Source organism: Muntiacus reevesi, chromosome 2 (assembly GCF_963930625.1).
Source record: "Muntiacus reevesi chromosome 2, mMunRee1.1, whole genome shotgun sequence".
Taxonomy (NCBI): Eukaryota; Metazoa; Chordata; class Mammalia; order Artiodactyla; family Cervidae; genus Muntiacus; species Muntiacus reevesi.
Window position 1 is genome coordinate 58,891,471 of NC_089250.1, and position 23,258 is coordinate 58,914,728.

General features: G+C 39.2%; 1 protein-coding gene and 1 pseudogene across 2 annotated transcripts in view; both read left to right on the forward strand.

The window, feature by feature from the left end:
• The window catches only part of CSNK2A1 (casein kinase 2 alpha 1), a 54,817-nt gene that overhangs the window by 14,579 nt on the left and 16,980 nt on the right, over positions 1 to 23,258 (forward strand). The window contains exons 1-3 of one of the 2 annotated variants that reach the window (XM_065921768.1): positions 13,550 to 13,568; positions 17,367 to 17,577; positions 19,820 to 19,931. In XM_065921768.1, coding sequence (XP_065777840.1) covers positions 17,477 to 17,577; positions 19,820 to 19,931 — 213 coding nt within the window. In that variant the 5' untranslated portion in view covers positions 13,550 to 13,568; positions 17,367 to 17,476. Of the gene's footprint in view, positions 1 to 13,549; positions 13,569 to 17,366; positions 17,578 to 19,819; positions 19,932 to 23,258 lie in introns of those variants that run through there. The other variant, XM_065921767.1, reaches the window with a different exon arrangement.
• LOC136157944 (large ribosomal subunit protein eL19-like) lies at positions 4,275 to 4,901 on the forward strand (annotated as a pseudogene).

A 23,258-nucleotide genomic window follows, 5' to 3' on the forward strand; every position in this document is an offset into this window, starting at 1 on the left:
CCATAGGAATTTTCATAGGAATTGCCTAGGAATGTTCATAGCAGCATTAGTCATAGTGGCCATAAAGTGATAACAAATGTCCATCAACTGATGTATGGATGAACACAATGTGGTATAGCCTTACAGTGGATTCAGCTGTAAAAAGGGATGAACTATTGTAAAGCTACATCATGAATAAGCCTTGAAAACATACTAAATGAAAGAAGCCAGACACATAGGGTTATGTATTGTGTGATTCTGCTTTTATGAAATGTCCAGAATAGGCAAATCTCTAGAGGCAGAAAGCAGATGAATAGTTGTTAAGACGTTGGGGGTGAGGAGGAGTTATTAGGAGTGACTACTATGGGATGTTTGTTTTCTTTGGAGGTGAAGGTAATCATATGCTAGTGACGGTTGCATGTTAAAAACATTAGAAAAACCACTGAATTGTACACTTTAAAATGATGGATGTGATGTTGTGTGGATTTTCTCTCAGCTTTAAAAACTGGAAGAAAAGAGACTGCATGAGCTAAATAGGGTATATATGTTTGCTGTAAAGCAGAATGAATAGGTTTTGAATCTAGACAGAATATCTTAAAATCACTTGCCCTCTGTGACATTGTAAAAGTTGTTCGGATTCACCTACTGTAACATGGGAAAGGTATTACGTAGGTCTTGGGCTTCCCTGGTGGCCCAGCTGGTAAAGAATTCGCCTGCAGTGCAGCAGACCTGGTTTCCATCCCTGGGTTGGGAAGATCCCCTGAAGAAGGGAATGGCTACCCACTCCAGTATCCTTGCCTGGAGAATTCCATGGACAGGAGCTTGGCAGGCTACAGCCCATGGGGTCGCAAAGAGTTGGACACGACTGAGTGACTTTCACTTTCACTGGGCTTGTTATGTTCAAAACATTTTAAATCCCAAGAAACAGTATAGGTATAGGCATTCACATTTCTTTAGATTTGGAAGCGGGATAGATAATGTTTGCTGTCCTGTTTCCAACCTATTTTCTGTTGTTGGTAAGTCTAGGACAACCCACCGTATTTTTTATTGCTTATTGATCACCTGCAGGAAGTATGGTTGTCTCTTAGGTAACCTACCTCCATGATAGTAAAGGAGGGAGAGGAAGAGACTATTACTCTTTATATCCTGCAGTTTTCTCAGTGAAATCAGATAGGTTAAATGACAGTCCCAGAGCCATATTTGGTCTTAATGGCTCAAGTGTTCCTCTTCTTTCTACCACCTCCTGAGGCTTTATAAATCCAAGGTTCATGTTTTTCAGTAACAGAGTACTATATTGTTTCTGTAGTTGTATCAGGGATGCTCATCACATGGGTAAATTACATGGCCTCATAAAAACTCATGGCTCTAAAGAAACATCTCCCACACATTTTGACTAAATTCACATCTCATTGGGAAGTGATAGTATGACTGTTGTACCTCTGTTAGTGATGTGTGTAATAAAATTTACATGTAAAACCGAAGAGCAACTGTAAAATCAGCTACAGACCAAATATCCACTATACAGCCAAACTACTTGTCTCAGTGTTGAAGAGGAGCAGATCCATATGCAAACAGGTTTGATCTTTGCCAATATATTGTCTGTCACTGCCTTAATATCAGTTCATCAAATATTCATGAAACATTCAGCATGGCTTAGGCACAGTGATAAATAAAAAGTGTTATAGAAATATTAAGCTATGCAGTAGGAAAACATTAGGATGGAAAGGAGGTTGAAAACTGATAGCCAGTTATACTGATTGAAATGGAAATGGCTAGATATTCAGGATTTTCATTTCTTCTTGTATCAGCTTTTCTAAGTCTTCTTCCTTTCAATATTTCAAATTTGTTTCTCATGTTATTCTATGTTTTAGGATACGGCTTGTGATAGGATTTCCCCCCTTTTTTTAAATTTTATTTTTTTAATTAATATACAGTAAAACTGATTCCTTTCTGTGTGTTAGTCACTCAGTCGTGTCTGACTCTTTGCAACTCCATGGACTGTAGCTTGCCAGGCTCCTCTGTCCATGGAATTCTCCAGGCAAGAATACTGTAGTGAGTGGCCATTCCCTTCTTCAGGGAATCTTCCTAACCCAGGGAGCAAACCCAGGTCTCCTGCCTTGCAGGCAGATTCTTGACTGTCTGAGCCACCAGGGAAGTAACCACCATCACAGCCAAGACACAGAACATATCACTTCCCCGTGTTACCCAGCCTCCCACCCCTGTTCTCTGGCAACCACTATTCTGCTCTCAGTTATTATAGTTTTATCTTTTTGAGAATGTTATATAAATTGATTCAGGCGATATATAATATTTTGAAAATTGGCTTCTTTAACTCAGCATATTGCTTTTGAGACTCATTGAAATTATGTATATCAGTGGTCAGTTCCTTTTTATTGTTAAGTAGAATTCCACAGTATGGATGGACAACAGTTTGCTTATCCATTTAAGATTTTTTTGGTGATGATGAGTTGAGCTGCTGTAAATGCACTTGTATAGGCTTTATAACATGGGAGGGTTGCCAGGTTATATGAAAATTTGTGACTTTCTAAGAAACTGCCACACTGTTTCCAGAGGGGCTTTGCTGTACTCGTTTGCATTCCCACTGGCAGTGTAGGAGAGCATCCAGTTGTTCCATGTCTCTCTAGCGCCTAGTATTGTCTGCATTCCCACTGGCAGTGTAAGCATTCAGTTGTTCCATGTCTCTCTAGCACCTAGTGTTGTCTGCATTTAACTTTTAATTGGAAATAACTTTAGACTTAGAAGAGTTGCAAAGATAGAATCCTCACATACCCTTCACCCAGCTTCCCCTAATGTTAACATATCACATAACCATGACACTTTATTAAACTTAAGAAATTGGCATTGATACAGTACTATAAATTAAATTGTGGACTGTATTTCGATTTTTACCAGTTATGTCCTTTTTCTTATATTTTCCCTGACTCAATCCTAGACTAAGCCATTTCTCTAAAGAGCCCTCATTCCTTTTACTGGAGAAAGGTATTGAGAAACCAAGGTTTGGATGCTACTTACTCTTGTTGCTACTCATTAGCACAGCTTCTGGGTGCTCTCAGTGGACAAAGCTAGGAATTTGCAGCCAGTAATGTCCACCCTTTGTCATGGACAGTTCTGTGGGTTTTGAGAATACTTAGAATAGCAAATTAATAGTAAACACAACAGTTGCATTTCCATGTGTTGGTCATTCCTGTTCTGTCTTTTTCAGTATGTCTTATTGGAAACATATTATATCTAGCTTTTTGGATCTGGCTCCTTTACTTAACAAACTATATTTAATATTCATCCATATTGTACAAATCAATAACTTGTTTTCCATTGTGTGATTATACACGTACCATTTGTTTATCCATTTACCTCCTAGACATCTTAGTTGTTTCCCTTTTTTTTTTTCTTTTTGCAATTAATGAATAAAGCTGCTGTCTGAATTTGTATACAGGTTTTTGTGTGAACATACATTCACTTGAGTAAATACCTGGGGGGAATGCTGAGTCTATGGTAAGTGTTTATGTAACTTTGTAATCAGTGACCAGATTTTCCCAAGGTTCCTATACCATGTTGTATTCTCATCAGAAGTCAGTTAGTTTCTTTTGCTCTAATTAATTTCTGTTATAGCCTCACCAACTTTTGGTGCTGTCATTTTTTTTTTTTAATTTGACTATTTTAATATAGAGTGTATCTCACTTTTTTGTGTGGTTGCACTGGGTTTTCATTGCTACCTGCGGGCTTTCTCTAGTTATGTCGAGTGGGGACTGCTCCTCATTGCCATGTACAGGCTTCTCATTGCATAGGCTGCTCTTGTTGCAGCTCTAGGTGCTCTAGGTGCTCTAGGTGCATGGGCTTCAATAGTTGCAGCACAAGAGCTCAGTAGTTGTGGCATTTGGGTGTTCCACAGCATGTGGGATTTTCCCAGAGGAGAGATCAAACCCGTGTTCCCTGCATTGGCAGGTGGATTCTTAACCACTTGACCATCAGGGAAGCCCTGAAATTGGCTATTTTTAAAATATTCTGTTCCCTGCAGAGCATCCCTTCTGTAAGGATAGTCAATGTAGTTGTTTCCTTGAGTCTAAGATCAAAAGTCTGTAGAGTTTTTTTGTTATCAGTTCTTTTTCTTCTAGTTTTTATTCTGTTACAACCTGGATGTCGTATTTGAAAAATTATTTGTAAGATTCATTTGAAGCCCATAGCGAGGTTCTTTTCTCTACAGAGAACCTGCTCGTGTCAGGTATCTGTGGACACAGGTGATCTAGAGGTCACCTTAAAACAGGCTTCAGCTTTCCTTTGGCCGCTGCAGCCGCGGCCGTGAGTATGCTCAGGCTTCAGAAGAGGCTTGCCTCCAGCGTCCTTCGCTGTGGCAGAAAGAAGGTCTGGTTGGACCCCAATGAGACTAATGAAATCGCCAATGCCAACTCCCATCAGCACATCCAGAAGCTGATCAAAGATGGGCTGATCATCCAGAAGCCTGTGACTGTCCATTCCCGGGCTCGATGCCAGAAAAACACCTTGGCTCGCTGGAAGGGCAGGCATATGGGTATAGGTAAGCGAAAGGGTACTGCCAATGCTCGAATGCCCCAGAAGGTAACCTGGATGAGGAGGATGAGAATTCTGCGCTGGCTGCTCAGACGATACCGTGAATCTGAGAAGATTGACCGCCACATGTATCACAGCCTGTACCTGAAGGTGAAGGGTAACGTGTTCAAAAACAAGCGGATTCTCATGGAACACATCCACAAGCTGAAGGCAGACAAGGCTCGCAAGAAGCTTCTGGCGGACCAGGCTGAGGCCCGCAGGTCTAAGACCAAGGAAGCCTGCAAGCGCTGTGAAGAGCGGCTCCAGGCCAAGAAGGAGGAAATCATCAGACTCTGTACAAGGAGGAAGATACCAAGAAATAACGTTCTCCCCCTCTTCTCTGTACATAGTGGCCTTGGCAATTGCATAGATCACTCATTCAATAAAAGACAAGCCTTTATCTGCCTACCTCTCTGCTTCCAAAGTCTTCAGTGGGGTCTTCACTGTTTACAGGACCAGAACTGAGGACTGAGATACAAACCCTTCCCTGGGTTCCTGCTTTGTTGCTTCCTTGACTCCTACGCTCTGGTCAGGCTCATGGCCCCTCCATCCATGGTGTGTGGGCCTACTTTGAAGGGCAGGGAGGAATGACTTCTACCCAAGCTTCGGATATTGTGCCTCAAAACTGCCCTTTACAGCAGAGAATGAGTGGCACCTCAGACATGGTCTCAGATGTTGGTTTTTGCTTGGTATTCAGTTGTGAGTTGTCACATTAATTAAAAACGACAGAAAATAATATCCTTGGGCTCCTCAACTGCACTGAGGTTCAAAGTTGCAGTCTGCTGCCTTGGAACCCCAGAACAGTGGGGGTTGAACCACCACCGGTCCAGAAGGTATGATCTGAACCTGAACTGCTGACTGCTGTCTGAGCTCTTTAGACAGCCTTATTGAGATAGAACTGAAGCCATCATTTTGAGCATCCCTATTTTTCATTTTTAAACCTTTTTTTCTTTTCTGTTCTTATTAGTACTGTTTCCTGTTTTGTGTTTTGCTTTATAACCATTAAAAGGGGCCCAAAGGAAAAGACTTTCTTGGCAAGAGTTGGAATAAAGGCACATAACACACACTTGTCAAAGCCATTCTGGGTTAACTTTATATTCTTTGCAAATAAGAAGTAGGTTTTATCTTCCCTGTTACATGGTAGTAATGATCAATAAAGTATCTGCTGTATGAGCCAAGTACTAAGGCATTAAAAAGAAACAGGCTTCATCTCAGATATTCCCTCCACAGATAGGACTGTAACTCTTCCCTGGATCTTTACTTCCTGTTCACTTCCTCCCCAAGATTGTGACTCTCAAGTCTCAGCTTATTGTGACAAGGGTCTTTATCCTCCCTCGTTCCCTCCTCCCTTCCATTTATTTACCTGTTTACTAATTATGAATAACTTTTTAATAATAAATATCTATTCATTATTTATTATGACTCCTCACCTTGTCAGAACCCTGGGACTTTGCCTTCTGTCAGAACAATGCTCTAATTTTAGGGGATCAAACAAAGACCCTTTGGGCTCCCCTGTTTGCTTTCTTCTCGGAGTTCTCATTTTCTCTTCACTTTTGGCTTTATGCTTGCTTGTCAGATGTGAAGAACAGACTTGTGGACACTGGGGGGGAAAGGAGGGGTGGAATGAATTGTGAGAATAGCATGGAAACATGCACATTACCCTGTGTAAAATAGGTAGCAAGTGGGAATTTGCTGTTTGGCACAGGGAGCTCTACCCACTGTTCGGTGACAGCCTTGAAGGTGGAATGGGGAGGGAGATGAGGGCGTTGTTCAGGAGGGAAGGGACATACGTATACCTGTGGCTGATTCATGTTGATGTATGGCAGAAACCAACACATTATTATAAAGCAGTTATTCTCTAATTTAAAAATATTTTTAAGTGAGACAGATGAGCAGAGGAAGAGGAAAATGGCAGGGGGGGGTGAGGGGGTGTTAAAGCTATTCTCTTTGGTTCTCTGTAGGAAACTTGACCTAGTCTGCCGTTACTGAAAACGAGTTACCTGCAAAAACCTTGATTTCTTATTTTTAAAACTGAGAATCAGTCACACTTTTAAGGATCATCTGCATACTCTAGCTACTTGGCCTTTCTAGGCGTTTTCCTTTGTGACCTCGGCACCTCTACAGTAGAACTGATTTGTTTGAGTAGTAGAAAAGCAAAGAGAATGAGATCTCAGGTGGAATGGTTGTGAGTTAATCATTGTTTCAGGGCAGAGGAGAGAGGCGCACACAGTAACAGTGGAGTAGAGTGCACTGGTGTTTTCTAGATCAGATATTAAAAGATTGTTGATCTGATATGCTTCTTATAGAGGACTACAGGGTGTGCCAGCTTTTGGTCATTTGGGGATACAAATTATAGTCTTTAAAATTCCTAACTTGTTTAAAGAAGGGCTTTGTGATTTCTTGTTTTGGTGTTTTTTCATCTGAATAATTCCTGTGCATGCCTCAAAACTGAGTATAGGTGTTATTTCTTCCCTGACTGCCTTTCCCAAACATTGAGGTACTCCACAGAAATTTATTGAATGCATGGTAATGGATTGGTGGGTGACTGGAGTTCCCTTCAATTCCTACAAGTGCACCCTGACTTTATTCTTTCAAGTACTTATTGCTTGCGATTGTAACAGTCTGTTTTCTTTGTTGGAGGGCAGAGTTACTTTCTCTTTATTCTCTAGGGTCTAGAGAAAAGATCCCTTCCTGGCAATCAAGCATGTTTCCTGGTACATAGTAAGTATTAGATAAATGCTTGATGAGTGAACATTCTGCTCTTGATGTGAAAGGAGTAGATAATTGGAAATTAAGAGCAACTGTGGACATTTGAAACAAGTAATTTCAGATAGTATTAACTACTTAGGCTTTTTTGGTGTTCATTTGGCCTTCTAAACAGTGCTACTTTGAAAGAGGAAAGGACAAGTTTGTATGACTAAACAAATGTTTGCTTTTGCTTCTACAACAAGGCAAAAACATATTCATAGTTTGTTCCACAAATCCTCTCACTAGTTTATGCTGCCTGGTTGCTGAGAAGAGGTCATTCTCTGCCACTGCTTCAAAGCTGATTTTTCCTCATACAACTGCTTTTCCTGTAAACGAGTAGTCCTAAATCATGTAGTCAATGCAGTATAAGCACATTCCTCATTCTTTACGGTAGAACTCATCTTTGTTCTGTCTGGATGAGTATGAGCTCTTGTCTTTTCACCATGGTTGATCTAGGGATGGAAGGGGCAATTTTTATTTTTTTTAAGATGGAGACCCTCAGTAAATATTAGGGTTAAAAGACTTAGAACTGTTTCACGGCTTGAAAATTGTTGAAAGTTTCAGAATAATCTTTTCCAGTTCTCATACTAGAAAGTTGATCCATAAAGATATATTTAGCACAAATAACTGGTTAGACTTATGCAGTTTTCTGTTATTGGACCATTTACTAAGCCTCTAATTTTCTTTTTTAGTTACCAGATTGAAAAACAGAAATCACATGGAGTAGAAGAGATTAGAGGGAGAGACTGGCTGAAGAGGGCAAAAGGAGTTTTTATTGAAATTAATTAGTTCTGTTACATTTATGTCAATAAACTTATGATTTTGACAGTATATATTTTAGCCTGATGATTTAATGAAGTTTTCATTTCCTTGCATTTTATTAAAGAATAGGTCAATCAGAGCCATGTAATTGGCTTTGATTGTAGGTGTAGTCTGGCTTTAGTAGGGAAACTTGTTGACAAGATAACTTTTCATAGTTGATTAATTGGCTTTTATTAGGCTAAACTTTGAACAGACAAAACTTAGCCATGTCTTCATTTAGTCTGAGGGCTTTTAAAATAGAAGTGATCTGAAATTGTTAACCACAAAAGTTGCATCTATTATACATACATGGGGACAGTAAGGACTAAGTAAGGTCATTTAAAATAGAAATTAAAAGGAAAGGTGTTGCTTCTTCTGTAAGTTATATTTTTTAAAAGGTACACTTGATTGTGAATGGCAGATAGGAGAATTGACCTTCAGAACTCAAGCAATTTCCCTGACTTTTCAGATAAGCCATTGTAAAAATTGCTAAACTAAATTTCTTAGTATTCTCTTAATTCTAATTGTGTGAAAGACAAATTTTAACTGTGGCCCTGTCATTTGATAGAAAAAGCTGTATTGTGAAGGGGGAGAGAGTGGAAGGAAGAATTACTCAAGAGCCCTTGAGTTAGTCTTTTAGTTTTTCTAGCTATGTACCAGATGACCTGAAGTGTTTCGGGGTACCCTGCTTTTGGAGGCAGCTTCATTTATGTTTCAATTTTTGGATAAAAAACCAACATTGATTTGATTGATGAATAATATTTACTGAACATCCTACAAAATGCAATGCCTTGGGCTTGTACTGTAATGTAAAAAGATGGATTAGATAATTAATCTTGACTTCAAGTAGCTAAAGGTCTAATAAGGAAATTAAAGTTTGAAGACTACCATATGATGTAGGAAGTGTTAAGTTCTGTAGGAATGTAAAGACACCTTGGAGGCCAGTCATCTTGGCTTTGAATTCCAGCTCCATCTCTACTGGATGTTCTTGGTAAAGCTGCTGAATTTACTTAGGCTATTTTCTTACCTGTAGATTAGGAAAAGAAATGCCTGCCACATAGGATTCTAGAGGAGAGGTTGGGGGTAGATATTTTAAAGCTGGAAAACTTTTAGCTCCAGACTTGTAATACCTAATTGCCTGTTCAGTTCTCTTTTTAGCATGTCAAAGAACCATTTTAACCTTACGTTCAAAACCTGACTTGGTGAGCTCTCTTCCAGAATGTTTTCTATCTCCCTGAATGGCATCAACAGTCTCCCTAGCCAGACATCTGAAAGTCACTTCCACTCCTTACACCATTAATCCAGTCTACCCAGAGCTGTTGATTTTACACCATAAATTTTGTTCATCATAATTAGTTCTTTTATCTCCATTGCTACCACCATAGGTCAGGCTTTCATCATCTCTCTCACATAGGCTACTGTTGATAACTTTTCTTTTTCCCTGAATGTATTCTCTCTGCCTGTCTCACACCAGCCAGAATAAACTTACTCAAAATGTACATACAGGTCACTTGTCTGCGTAAAACTCTTCAATGAATTTCCATTGTCCTTAATCTGCAGATAAAATCTTAAAGGCATATTCATCTCACCGTGTTCTGCCTTGCTTATTATTATATTCCCACAGCCTAGCACACTACTTTTTCATAGTAGATGCTCATATGGTTAAAGGGATGAACAAAGGAATGTCTGAAAGAACCAAATCTGTAGTTGAGAGCTTTAGCCCATCCCTGTATTTCTTTCTTGTTAGGCTGCATGTAAATGTTGTTCAGTTGCTAAGTCATGTCCGACTCTTTGCAGCCTCATTACTGGAGCATGCCAGGCATCCTTGTCCTTCACTATCTCCTAGAGTTTGCTCATACTCATGTCCGTAGAGTTAGTAATGCCATCCAACCATCTCATCCTCTGTCGCCTCTTCTCCTTTTGCCCTCAGTTTTTCCCAGTATCAGGGTCTTTTTCAATGAGTCCCAGCATCAGGTGGCCAAGATATTGGAGCTTCAGCATCAGTCCTCCCAGTGAATAATCAGAGTTGATGTCCTTCAGGATTGACTGGTGGTTTTGTTTGTTTGTTTTAACCCTAAATTAGTTATTTTTATTTATTGTATTTTTTGCTCTGCTGGGTCGGTGGTATGGCACACAGGCTTAGTTGATCTGCAGAATGTGGATCTTCCCTGACCAGGGATGGAACCTACATCCACTACATTGGAAGGCGGGTTCTTTTTTTTTTTCTAACAAATTCATATTATTTATTTTAATCCGATTTTTTGTTGTTGGTAAGTCATGTCCGACTTTTTGAGACCCCATGAACTGTAGCTTACCAGGCTTCTCTGTCCATGGGATTTCCCAGGCAAGAATACTGGAGTGGATTGCCATTTCCTTCTCCAGGAAGGCGGATTCTTAACTGTTTTATTACCAGGGAAGTCTTAGGATTGACTGGTTTGATCTCCTTGCTGTATAGGGAACTCTCAAGAGTCTTCTCCACCACCACAATTCAGGAGCATCAGTTCTTCAGCGCTCATGCTTCTCTGTGGCCCAACTCTCTAGTCATGTAGAGATGTCTCTACATGATTACTGGAAAACTTGACTAGACAGACCTTTGTCAGCAAAGTGATATCTCTGCTTTATGCTATCTAGGTTTGTCAGAGCTTTTCTTCCAAGGAGCAAGCGTCTTTTAATTTCATGACTGCAGTCACCATCCCCAGTGATTTTGGAGCCCACGAAAATAAAATCTGTAAACAGTTTCCAGTTTTTCCCCATCTATTTGCCGTGAAGTGTTAGGACTGGATGCCATCATCCTAGTTTTTTGTATGTTGAGTTTTAAGCCAGCTTTTTCACTCTGTTCTTTCACGTGCATCGAGAGGCTGTTTAGTTCCTCTTCACTTTCTGCCATTAGAGTGATATTTTCTGCATATCTGAGGTTGCTGTTTCTCCCGGCAATCTTGATTCCAGCTTGGAATTCATTGAGCCCAGCATTTTGCATGATGTACTCTGCATATAAGTTAAATAAGCAGTGTGACAGTATACAGCCTTGACACACTCCTTTCCCAGTTTTGAACCAGTCCATGGTTTCCTATCTGGTTCTCACTATTGCTTCTTGACCTACATACAGGTTTCTCAGGAGACAAGTAAGTCTGATATTCCCATCTCTTGAAGAATTTTTCACACAAAGGCCTTAGCATAGTCAGTGAAGCAGAAGTAGATGTTTATCTGGAATTCCCTTGCTTTTTCTGTGATCCAACAGATATTGGCAGTTTGATCTCTTGTTCCTTTCTAAATCTAGGTTCTACATCTGGAAATTCTTGGTTCATGTTCTGCTGAAGCCTAGCACAAAGGATTCTGAGCATTACCTTACTAGCATGTGAAATGACCACAATTGTACAGTAGTTTGAACATTCTTTGGCATTGCCTTTCTTTAGGATTGGAATAAACACTAACCGTTTGCAGTCCTGTGGCCACTGCTGAGTTTTCCAAGTTTGCTGACATATTGAGTGCAGTACTTTTAACAGCATCATCTTTTAGGGTTTGAAATAGCTCAGCTGAAATTCCATCACTTCCACTAGCTTTATTCATAATAATACTTTATAAGGCTCACTTGACTTCACTGTCCAAGATGCCCGCCTCTGATGAGTGACTACACCATTGTGGTTATCCGGGTCATTAGACCTTTTTTGTGTAGTTCTTCTGTGTATTTTTGCATGAAATGTTCCCTTGGTATTTCTAATTTTCTTGACGAGATCTCTAGTCTTTCCCATTCTGGGTTTTCTTCTAATTCTTTGCACTGTTCACTTAAGAAGTCTCTCTTATCTCTCCTTGCTTTTCTCTGAAACTCTGCATTCAGTTGGATATGTCTTTCCATTTTTCCTTTGCCTTTCACTTCTTTTCTCAGCTATTTGTAAGGCCACCTCAGACAACCATTTTGCCCTTTTGCATTTCTTTTTCTTTGGGATGGTTTTGGTCACCGCCCCCTGTACAGTGCTATGGACCTCTGTCCATAGTTCTTCGGGCACTCTGTCTACCAGTTCTAATCTCTTGAATCTATTCATCCTTCCACTAAATGGCAACCCACTCCAGTATTCTTGCCTGGTGAATCCCATGGATGGGGAGCCTGGTGGGCTACAGTCCATGGGGTCGCAGAGAGTCGGACACGACTGAGTGACTTCACTTCTTCAGTTCTACTGTGTACTCATAAGAGATTTGACTTAGGTCATAGCTGAATGGCCTAGTGGTTTTCCCTGCTTTCTTCAGTTTACGCCTGAGTTTTGCAATAAGGAGTTCATGATGTGAGCCACAGTCAGCTTCCGGTCTTGTTTTGCTGACCGTATAGAGCATGTGAATATCCATACACATTTACAGAGGTGCAAGTGAAGTAGTATTTCTGAGTAGAATAATGTTTATCTTCTTTTTTCCATCTTCACATCCCCTCTCCATTCCATCACCCTCCCTCACCTCTCCTTGTACCATTTTACTTATCTGAAGTTGCTGGGCTATGTAGTTCACGATTATACACATGCACACCCATTTTCTTCTCCCCGCATAATTAACGAAGGCCAGCTATTTGAAATTCATGTGAATGACTCTTACTCTAAGCAGATTACTTGGTATGCATGACAATAAAGTGAAGTACCGCTTTGGGTTGCTGCAAAACAACCAGTTGTCGTCCCAGTGGAGGATGAAATTCCCCTGTTCATAATAAATCAGGTCCCTGTTGATGAGGCACAAAGCTGCAAATGTCAGTTAAACAGGTATTTGAGGATTTCAGGGATTTCATTAGTGAGTAGTCTTGCCTCTGCTCTTTCTCAGAGAATATCAAGGCCATATGAGAGCTGAAGACTTGCTGGTAAGCGTGTGATTGATGCTTGGTCTGTTAAAGGAGTTGGGGAATATTTTCCATGTGAGTCAGATGATTTCCATGGAGAAATGAGGTCTCATTTTGTAATGGCGTGTCCACCCATAAGTTGGCCCTCAGAGGCTGGGAGTTAACCTCAGCTCCTATAATTTTTGTAAATGAAGTGAAGAAAACTAAAATTGAAGACCACAGCCTTTTAAGGCTAGGCTTCTGCTTATTCCTTTTCACAAAGGAGCAATGGTATAGTAATCATTCAATGTTAATTTACATTGTATTTGGTGTTTCTGAGCCCTTTTTGGAAGAATATCTCACTTGAGCAAGTGCAATTAGGCAAGTTTTGTAAGTGATGAATCAAAGCTGGAAGAAGCCCAGTAGAGGTCCTGCAACCAATTAGGGATTTGAACTCAGGACTTGACTGCTTGTTTCCTCACCCTGTTGGATCTAATCCCATTTATTAAATTTATGCTGATTTTGTAAACTTGTTAAGTTCATAGGGGAAGAGCTTTGAGACCCACAGTTAAAGGTCGTCGTATAGGTATAGAATATCAACAGAAAGAGTAAATTTTAAAGGAATATAGAGACTGAAGAGGAAAATACTGTTGCAGAGAAGAAGGTAAGAATTTAAAAGTATCTAGTATCATTATAATTTATAAATTCCCGGGACAGTATTTCTTCTGGCTTAATACTGCTGTCTCTACTGTTTTGGCTGTTTGTGCACATACACACACCTTTACTCATCTCCCTAGTGTCTTTTGCTGTTTTTAGTGCAGGGATAATAGTCACCAAAGAAGCAAACAGCCCTAAAGCACAAATGACCTTGTTTCTTTGGGAAAAAGGAAACTTAAAAGTATCTGCTTTCTGGTTTTTTGCTTGTTTGGGATATGTGTGTCTGTTTATAATTAACTGATATTAGATAAAGATAAATTAGGTTATTACCACTCAAGTTGTTTTATAAAACCAAAGAAATAATTTGGAAATATTTTAAAGGCAGTTTTGGTCCACTTTTTAATAACTATCTGAACTATGTTGTTATTTTCTGGCCATATAAATTGTATACTTAAAGGACACCAGAGGTCAACGGTGGTGATTATATTGGGTTTTATGAATGGGGGAATCCATAAGTAGACACATGGATTTTTTGGTCTCGTGTATTGTGGGAGGAGTGGGAGTATCACTCTCTGTCACTTCTGGAATATATGGTTAACCCCTGCTCGCTCATGCTCTTCCTCTAAAGCTTTAAGCCACTGAAACTAGGTATAAGGAGACAAATTGGAGAGAACATGCAGATTGCTGTAAATGAGTTTCATTGAGCTCTCAAATAGGCAGAGTTCTAGATATTTTATTAGCTTATTGGATCCTCACCACAAACCTAAGAGGTGAATACAATTATCTCTTGATTTGTAGTCTGGTTGAACATTGCCAGCTCCTTCTAACTGTGTCCTTTGGCAAGTTACTTAATCTTTCTTCACTTCATTTTCCTCATCCTGTAAATTGGAAAGAATAGTAACCTTTCCTTAGCATTTCCTCATGTGGTAAGGATTATGAAATATTCATGTAAAGCACATCATGAATGCCTGTAGACGTTAGCTTTTGTTATCTAATTAATTTATGATTACATGGCAAAAATTAGTTGCTGTCACAAGAAACAGAAGTTTGGTTTCTGGTCCTTATTCTGCTATTAAGTAGCTATGTGATTGTAGGTAAATTTTCCTCTGAGGTAAATGAGCCTCAGTTTTCTAATGCTTGTTTTTTAAAAACTTTTTATTTGGAAGTAACTTCAAATTTACATGAGACCAAAATAAAAATAGTACAGATAGGACATCAAAAGCACAGACAAGACAAAAGAGACAAATTAGACTTCATCAAAATTTGAAAGTTTTGTGCATCAAAGGATACAATCAACAGTTTAAAAAGACAAACCACAGGGCTACTCTGATGGCTCAGTGATAAAGAACCCACCTGCAACCCAGGAGTTGCAGGCTTCGATCCCTGGTCTGGAAAGATCCCACTTGCCACGGAGCGAATAAGCCCATGCACCACAACTAGTGAGCCTGCGCTCCAGAGCTGATGCTCAGCAACAAGAGAAGCCACTGCACTGAGAAGCCCGTGGACTGCAACTAGAGAATAGCCCCTGCTCTCCCCAACTAGAGAAAAGCCCGCACAGCAACCGAGACCCATCACGGCCGAAAATAAGTAAAGTTTTTTTTTAAAGACAAACCACATAATGTGAGAAAATATTTGCAAATAATATATCTGATATTTGATATATCCAAAATATATAAGGAACTTCTGCAGCTCAACCCCCCCCAAAATAAACAGTTAAATAAATACTTGCATAGTCATCTCTGAAGAAGATAAATGGCTGATAAACACCTGAAAAAGTACTCAGTATCACTAATCATTAGGAAAGTACCAGTCAAAATCATAATGAGATACCACTTTATACCTGTTAAGATGGCTGCTATTTTTTTAAAAAGCCATTACATGGAGAGGATATGGAGAAATTGGAATCTTTGTGCATTGCTGATGGGAATATAAAATGATGCAGCCACTGTGGAAAAGAGTGCTGCTTCCTCAAAAAATTAAACATAGCATTGCCATATGATCTTCAATTGCACCCAGAAGAGTTGAAAGCAGAAACTCCAGAAGATATTTGTGCATCACTTTTTCTAGCAGCGTTATTCACAATAGCCTAAAGGTTGAAACAACTCGTGTCTATTAATGAATGAATGGATAGACAATATACAAACATACAATGGAGATATTCAGCCTTAAAGAGAAAGGAAATTCTGACATATGCTACAACATGGATGAACCTTGAAGACATGCTAAATGAAAAAATGAGCCAAATGTAAAAGGACAAGTATTCTACCATTCCAGTTGTATAAGTTACCTAGAGTAGTCAGACTGAGAGAATAGAATGGTGGTTATTAGGTGCTCAAGGATGAGGGAGTTGGTGTTTAATGGGTACGGAGCTTCAGTTTGGCACGGTGAAAATTTCTGAGGATGGATGATGTGATGATTGGACAAGAATGTGAAAATACTTAATGCCTTTTAACTGTATGCTTAAAAATATTTAAGTTGATAAATTTTATATATATTTTACAATAGTTTTTAAAAGTGTTTCCGCAAAATAAAAATAGTACAAAGAACATGTTACCACATTTGCTTTATCATGTGTAAGTACTCGTGTACATACCTGTCTAAATAACAGTTTTGTCATTTGACCTGATAGTATTGTTTTTTATAGCATTTCTCCCGCTCTAGTACAGGATACAGTCTAGGACATTGTATATAGTTGCCATGTCTCTTTAGCCTTTCTTTATCTTTTATAATATTTACATTTTTGGAGAGCACAGTATATTATTCCCCATTGCTGACTTTTTTAAATAGAAGCTTCTTCATTTTCTATTTGTGTTTTCCTTGTAATTAGATGGAGGTTACACAATCTAGGCTGAAATATGCACGGCCTGGAGACTCATTACATTTTTTTAAAATATGATTGTGTTTATTCAGATTTATGCATTGGACAGTGTCCCATCAGACAAACAGAGGGGGGTTCCCGCAATACATTTGTAATTAAATGCAGAGTAAAGGGAATCAAGAAATGCTATAGGACTCTTCGAGAATGGAGATAGCTAGATTGGAGTGGTTGGTGATGGAGGAGACTTCATTTTTTACTGGTTTGGTAGAAAGCACACTTCTGAAATTTCAGCACCTTTTCCTGGGTATAAAATCTTGTGTTAGTTCAACCAGTATATATTACTGTCTTCTACCCATTTGTATTAAGCTTGCTCGTATATTAAATAAATCAGGAGGAAATTACTGTTTTTTTTTTTCTTTAATGAAGTGTATTTTTCAATTGGTGATCACGTGCCTATCAATTATTACATAAGGCTCCCCAAATAATAAAATAACATTGAACTTTGATGTATGAGAACAAGTGTTTATTCCCTTCCTGGTTTCATCAAATATTAGAGTAAGACTAAGGTTTGTACTCAACTTTGCCACCATTCTAGAGCCATTTAGCACCCCTCCTTGAGCTGTAGAAAATTGTTGAAAACTTTTTGTAGAATGTGTAAATAGTAGTAATGCTGATGGTGTATCCTCAGTGCCATTGTTCACTTTCAGACTGCAAGAGCATCCAAGCTTTTGATGAAGAGGTAACAGGCTACTTTGTAGGATGGGATCAGGGCCAGTATAGGCTTAGATATGTTTCTTGGAGTTCTGTTGTTTTACTTTTTTCCCCATGTTTTAGGAAATACTGATTGGCACAGTTGGGATATATTCATTGGTTAATCAGTAGAGAGCCTGAGGTATACTTGAGACCATTATTGTAAGATGACTTTTTTTCTTCCCATTATGCTTTTTAAAAATGGTTCCTTGGCCTTTATGTGTTTTGTTTCTGCAGTTTGAAGAAAACAGGGCTGAAACAAGGTCTTGCTCCCCAGCTGCCTCTCAACACAGTGACTGCCAGTTCTCCAGACACCAAGCCCAGCTTTGTCCGCCAACCTGTCTGACATGTCGGGACCCGTGCCAAGCAGAGCCAGAGTTTACACAGATGTGAATACACACAGACCCCGAGAGTACTGGGATTACGAGTCACATGTGGTGGAATGGGGGTAATCATTTCCATTCACTTCATTGTTCTCATCCAAAGGGCCGACTGTGGTGGATTTGTTGAGTAATTTACATCAGAAATTCCCTGACTGCATTTATAGATCTCAAGATTGAACCCAGTTTTTGTTTTCTTCTACAGAAAAGAAACAGGTTATTGGCTTTGGCAAATTAACAGTTTTGTTGGGTTATCATTTAAAAATCATTTCAATCTCTTATTTTTTTCTCTGATACATATAAAGCTGGTAACAAAGAGTTACCTATTAGCTTGCTCAGCTAAAGGCTTTGCAGTTAGGTGAGAATTAATACTTGAGAGAGTTTGAAAACACTAGACTCTTATATAAAAGAATTTTGAGGTCAGAGAATGTTGTCCCATGATGATACTGATGGATAAAACAGTTCTCCAGAAAGGTGTCCTCTTTCTGATGAGAAGCAAAATTAAAACCTTAAAACATTTGCCCTTATCATGAGACTAGCCATGTGTAACATGGAATTCAGCCCCAATTCCATTCTGAGCAGTTGCAGTCTGCCTGAACAGCTATATTTGCCCTTATAATCCTCTGTGCAGTCTCCTCTGGATTTTTGCATATCTTGTCCCAGCATAGCATGTACTTATATAATTGATCGGGTTGTACATTTTGTGATAAAATTATTTTGATACTCAGATACAAAAGGTAGCAATTTGAAAACTCAGTAAAGCTGCAGCTCCTATATGTTACATTTTATATTTGTCCACATGTGATTTTCATAGCGTGTAAGTGTTTACAGGCAGTCTTCAAAAATTATCATAGGGTGTGTTTTAATCCTGATGATTAATATGTTGATGGCCGTAATTCTTAACAGTAAGTATATTGCCTCTGCACAAGGAAGCTCAATGTGCTTCAATGATGCCATCAAGAACTGTGGTACAGTGCCAATAAGTGTTACTGATAATCTTAACAGTTTTCCTCTACATCACATGCTTTGGACTCTAGGAATATCTGAGTTTTACTGCAGAAATTTCAACCACTGTCTTCAAATTAACTCCATTGTGCTTAGTTCTGCTTAAATGACACTAAAGAACCCTTTTGAGTTTTTGGCTTAGTGGTGTTTGCTTGCTTGCATTTGTCTTCTAGGCCCTCCCACAGGAAAAGAACTCAACCAGAACTAAGAGCTTCCTTCCCTAGGCCTGCACTGATTATTACATTGTCCATTGTCCGTGGTACCTTTTGCCTTCTCTGTTCATTTACTTTCTTTATAGCTGCTTGAGGAAAATGAATGGTGGATTTTTTACATGTTGGATTTTCAAGGGTCCCCAGCAGGAGTAAATAGCATTTAGGCCTTATTGAAAAGACTGCCATTCTTAAGAGCAAACTCCTCTAAGTTGTAAGCAGAGGTAAAGAAAAAGTGTTGGCATTTTCCCTTATTCCTTTTCACCTCAGATGTTGCTTAGTGGTCTTGGAATGTGGGTGAAAGTAGCGGGAAGAACATCAAACTGACTCATGTTCTGTAGTGTGGTTTGCAAACTCCAGTACGTGGACTGTCCTCAGAGCCTTGGAGAACAAGTTGGAAGTCAAACCTATATGTTTGAAAGTCATTTATCTGCCAAGAGACCCATTAAAAATCAGCAACTCCCGAAGTGTTGGGTGAATTGAAATATTCTTACAGCACGTATTGACTTCTTACTAGGTGCCAACAGTGGGCAGGGCTATGGGGGACAGAAATATAATAAAAATTATTTTCCAAGGGAAAGCTGTCTGTTTTTGGAGATAAACATACATAACAAACCCCAATACAAGCTATCTATGTGTGGTATGTCAGTAGAAATATAAACAGCTTGGGATTTGAAAGAATAACTGAAAGACTTGAATTTTTAATTCTGGGATTTGGAAGATACATTTTTAATTGGCCAACTTAAGAAAAAAAATACAAAGAAACCAATTAAGGAATTATTTGAACTACCTCTTATTTCTTTTACTCTACTGGGTATAGTTTTGTATGGACTTCCCTGGTGGCTCAGATGATAAAGAATCTGCCCACAATGCAGGAGGCTGGGGTTTGATCCCTGGGTGGAGAAGGGAAGGGCTATCCACGTCAGTATTCTTCTTGGTGGGAAACCCCATGGAAAGAGGAGTCTGGCGGACTGTAATCCATGGGGTTGCAAAGAGTTGTACTCAGCTGAGCAACTGACACTTGACAGTTCTGTAAATTGAATTAGTCCTTGATAATTTGAACTTTGTAAATCACTTTGATTCTTTTTGTTCCCAGAAATCAAGATGACTACCAGCTGGTTAGAAAATTAGGTCGGGGTAAATACAGTGAAGTATTTGAAGCCATCAACATCACAAATAATGAAAAAGTTGTTGTTAAAATCCTCAAGGTAAGTACAAAAAGATTGTAATTCAGAGGTCTTAAGTAGCATTTGAAGGTGTATTTCTAGTGCTTTTAATGCCTTTATTTTATTGTTCCTTTGAAGTTGATAGAAGAGATTATCTTCATTTGACAAATCAGGAAACTGAAGCAAGAGCAGTTTTTTGACTCAAGTTGTATAGAACACTGTACAGGCCACATTGGCCCATGGGCTACTGTTGTACAGGTTGTTTTAGTTATAACTGTACTGTGTACTGTCACATACGAGGAACTTAGCATATAGTTCCTTACCACAGAAACTTTTCTATATTTGACACAAGAAGCAGAGGGCCCCAGACTTTCTCAATTTATAGCACCCATATTGCCTCATTAACTTTGATGGTGCCCCTAAGCCAAATGAAATAGTTTTGTTTATCAAGTTAAGTAGAAATAACTAAAAATAGTATTTATGTTTCAACTTGGTAGCCTTTTAAAAATTATACATATGAAGTTAAAGAGAAAACTAACATTGTTTTATTCTTCTGTCACCATAATTAATTACTATTGGGATATGTATACCTATTAGTTGCTACACAGCTTCTGGTATGTCAGAATCACACTGGACATAGGCAGCCTTATTTCCTGTTTCACACTGATTTTTGCATGATACTTGCTTTTTGTCGTAGCAACTGCTGAAAACCCAGCTTCACAAAAATATGCCATCAAAGATAATGTAGTGCAGTGTAATATTGAAACTGAACTACCTTAAGCTGGTCGTGACTGGCAGACCACAAGTATTAACTGGTGCTTCCCTCAAAAATTAAAAAGCCCACAGAGCACCTGTGAATTTTCTGGGTGTTTTGGCATACCTTTCAAGAACCAGAGAATTTAAGTATTTATATCTTATTGTGTGTATGAAGAGAACTAGGCTGAAATCTGGACTTTTAGATTCTAATCCCACTTTAAAAGTAATTAGCCATGGTAGTTGTTTTTTAAAGACATGATTATCTTTGAAAATGGGATAGTCTTGCTTTATCTGTCTTTTTCAGAGTTATTAGGATCAAACACAAAATTGTATATAGATATACGCTTTGGACACCGAAGTTCTATGTAATTATAAAATGATATTCCTACAGAAAAGTATATGATAGACTGAGGTGATAGATCATTTAGAGTCATATGAAATGCACAAGTAGTGAATCTTACAGTGTAGAAGACAGTGGTAGTGCTTGGGGAAAGGTCCCTGAAACTGTTTTCAGGGCCTGAGTGAGGAGAATTTGGATCGGTGTGCATGGGAGGGTGGGAGGGAAGCATAATCTAGAATGCACAAGATAAGAAAAGAGAAAGAAATAAGTGAGAGAAATGTTTCATATGGAAGCTATCATGTGACCATACATAGGAAGTAAACTTAGAAAGGGAGAATAAATTAGTGATGACCTGGAAAAGATAACCTCTGCATTTCCTTCCAGCCAAAAAATTACAATTTTTGTTTCTTCTAGGTTGTTGGGAGCCATTAATGGTCTTTAGTGATGGGTGGTTTGGAAAGATTTTTTTTTTTTAATCTCCTCCCATTTATTAAGACAAAATTTGCATTGATCACATTAAATTAGGGTTTAAGTGACCTGTCTGCTCTATCACAAACTAGCTTTTGTAAGCTTATAGATTTTAAAGGATTCTATAGGAAAAACATTTTGTAAACCAGGAGCTATTTGCCATCAACCAGCAATAGAGATACAGCAATTAGTAGAAAACAGAAGAGAGATTACTGGATTAGTTTCTGGAGAGAAGGGATTCCCAGGTGGCTTAGATGGTGTACATTCTGCCTGCAATGCAGGAGCTGCTGCTAAGTTGCTTCAGTTGTGTCTGACTCTGCGACCCCAGAGACAGCAGCCCACCAGGCTCCCCCGTCCCTGGGATTCTCCAGGCAAGAACACTGGAGGGGGTTGCCATTTACTGCTCCAATGCATGAAAGTAAAAAGTGAAAGTGATGTCGCTCAGTCGTGTCTGACTTTTAGCGACCCCATGGGCTGCAGCCCACCAGGCTCCTCCGTCCGTGGGATTTTCCAGGCAAGAGTACGGGAGTGGGGTGCCATTGCCTTCTCCCGCAATGCAGGAGACCCGGATTCAATCCCTGAATCAGGAAAATCCCCTGGAGAAGGGAATGGCAACCCACTCTAGTTTTCTTGCCTGGAAAATTCCATGGACAGAGGGAGCCTAGCAGGTACATTCTATGGGGTTGCAAAGAGTCAGATACAACTGAGCAACTAACACTTTGACTTTCCTAGAGAGGAGAAACATCTCCTAGATACTCTGGCAGATGAGAAAGATATAGTTGAAGCAAAAAGAAAATTTATGATTAGCTAAGTTTCCCACCCAGTGTGCTGAATTCTAATAGAAGCAAGGCTGAGGCCATGGATTGAATTAAAAATGGAATTCACTGTTAGTATAATCAAATAGCTTTCATTTATTGAATGCCTACTTTGCATTGGACCTTTTTTTTAAATTTTTTGTCCACCCGAGGTCCTCATTGGTGTGTATCGACTTTGTCTAATTATGGCAACCGGGAGTTACTCTCTAGTTATGTGTGCAGTGGCTTATCTTGTTGCAGAGCACGGGCTCTAGGGCACACGGACTTCAGGAGTTGTGGCATGCATGCTCAGTAGCTCTGCAGCATGTGGAATCTCCCCAGGCAAGGGGTTGAACCTGTGTCCCCTGCATTGACAGGTGACTCCTCTGCCACTGAACTACCAGAGAAGTCCCCACGTTGGGCCCTTTTCTAGCTGTGGTTTTATGTCACAATTCTGCAAGGCAGGTGTAAAGTTCAGAAACACTTAAGTGTTTTTCCCAAAGTTGCACAGCTACAAAGCCAGGTTTTCAGGACAGTCTGTTTCCAAAACTTTCTCCTTTCTGCTGTACCATGTGCTTAGGATTCAAGGTTTAAAAAGTCTGCAGTATTGTTTAGTAGTTCCTAGACCTAAATCATCAACCTGTGAAATGTCTAAAAATAGGTCTCCATCTCTCTTCTCAAGATTCTGATTCAGTGGGTCTGTATAGTTTGTATATTAAAAAATTCAGGTTGATCATCAAAGTTTAGTGACCAGTAGTCTTGTTGAAGAAGAGATGTTATATGCTTACAGTAATTTCTAAGAAGTGTATACTGTGTGTCAGTAGTCTGAGGTGACCAAAACTGATAGGAAAGACTCACATGGTCCATTGTGGCAGACACAGGTCACACTGAACATTTGAAATATGGCTGATCCAAATTGAGATATGCTGTAAGGATGAAATACAGCAGTTTTAAAGGTTTAGTACCAAAAAAAGAATATAAAATTGTTCATTAGTAATTTTTTATATTGAT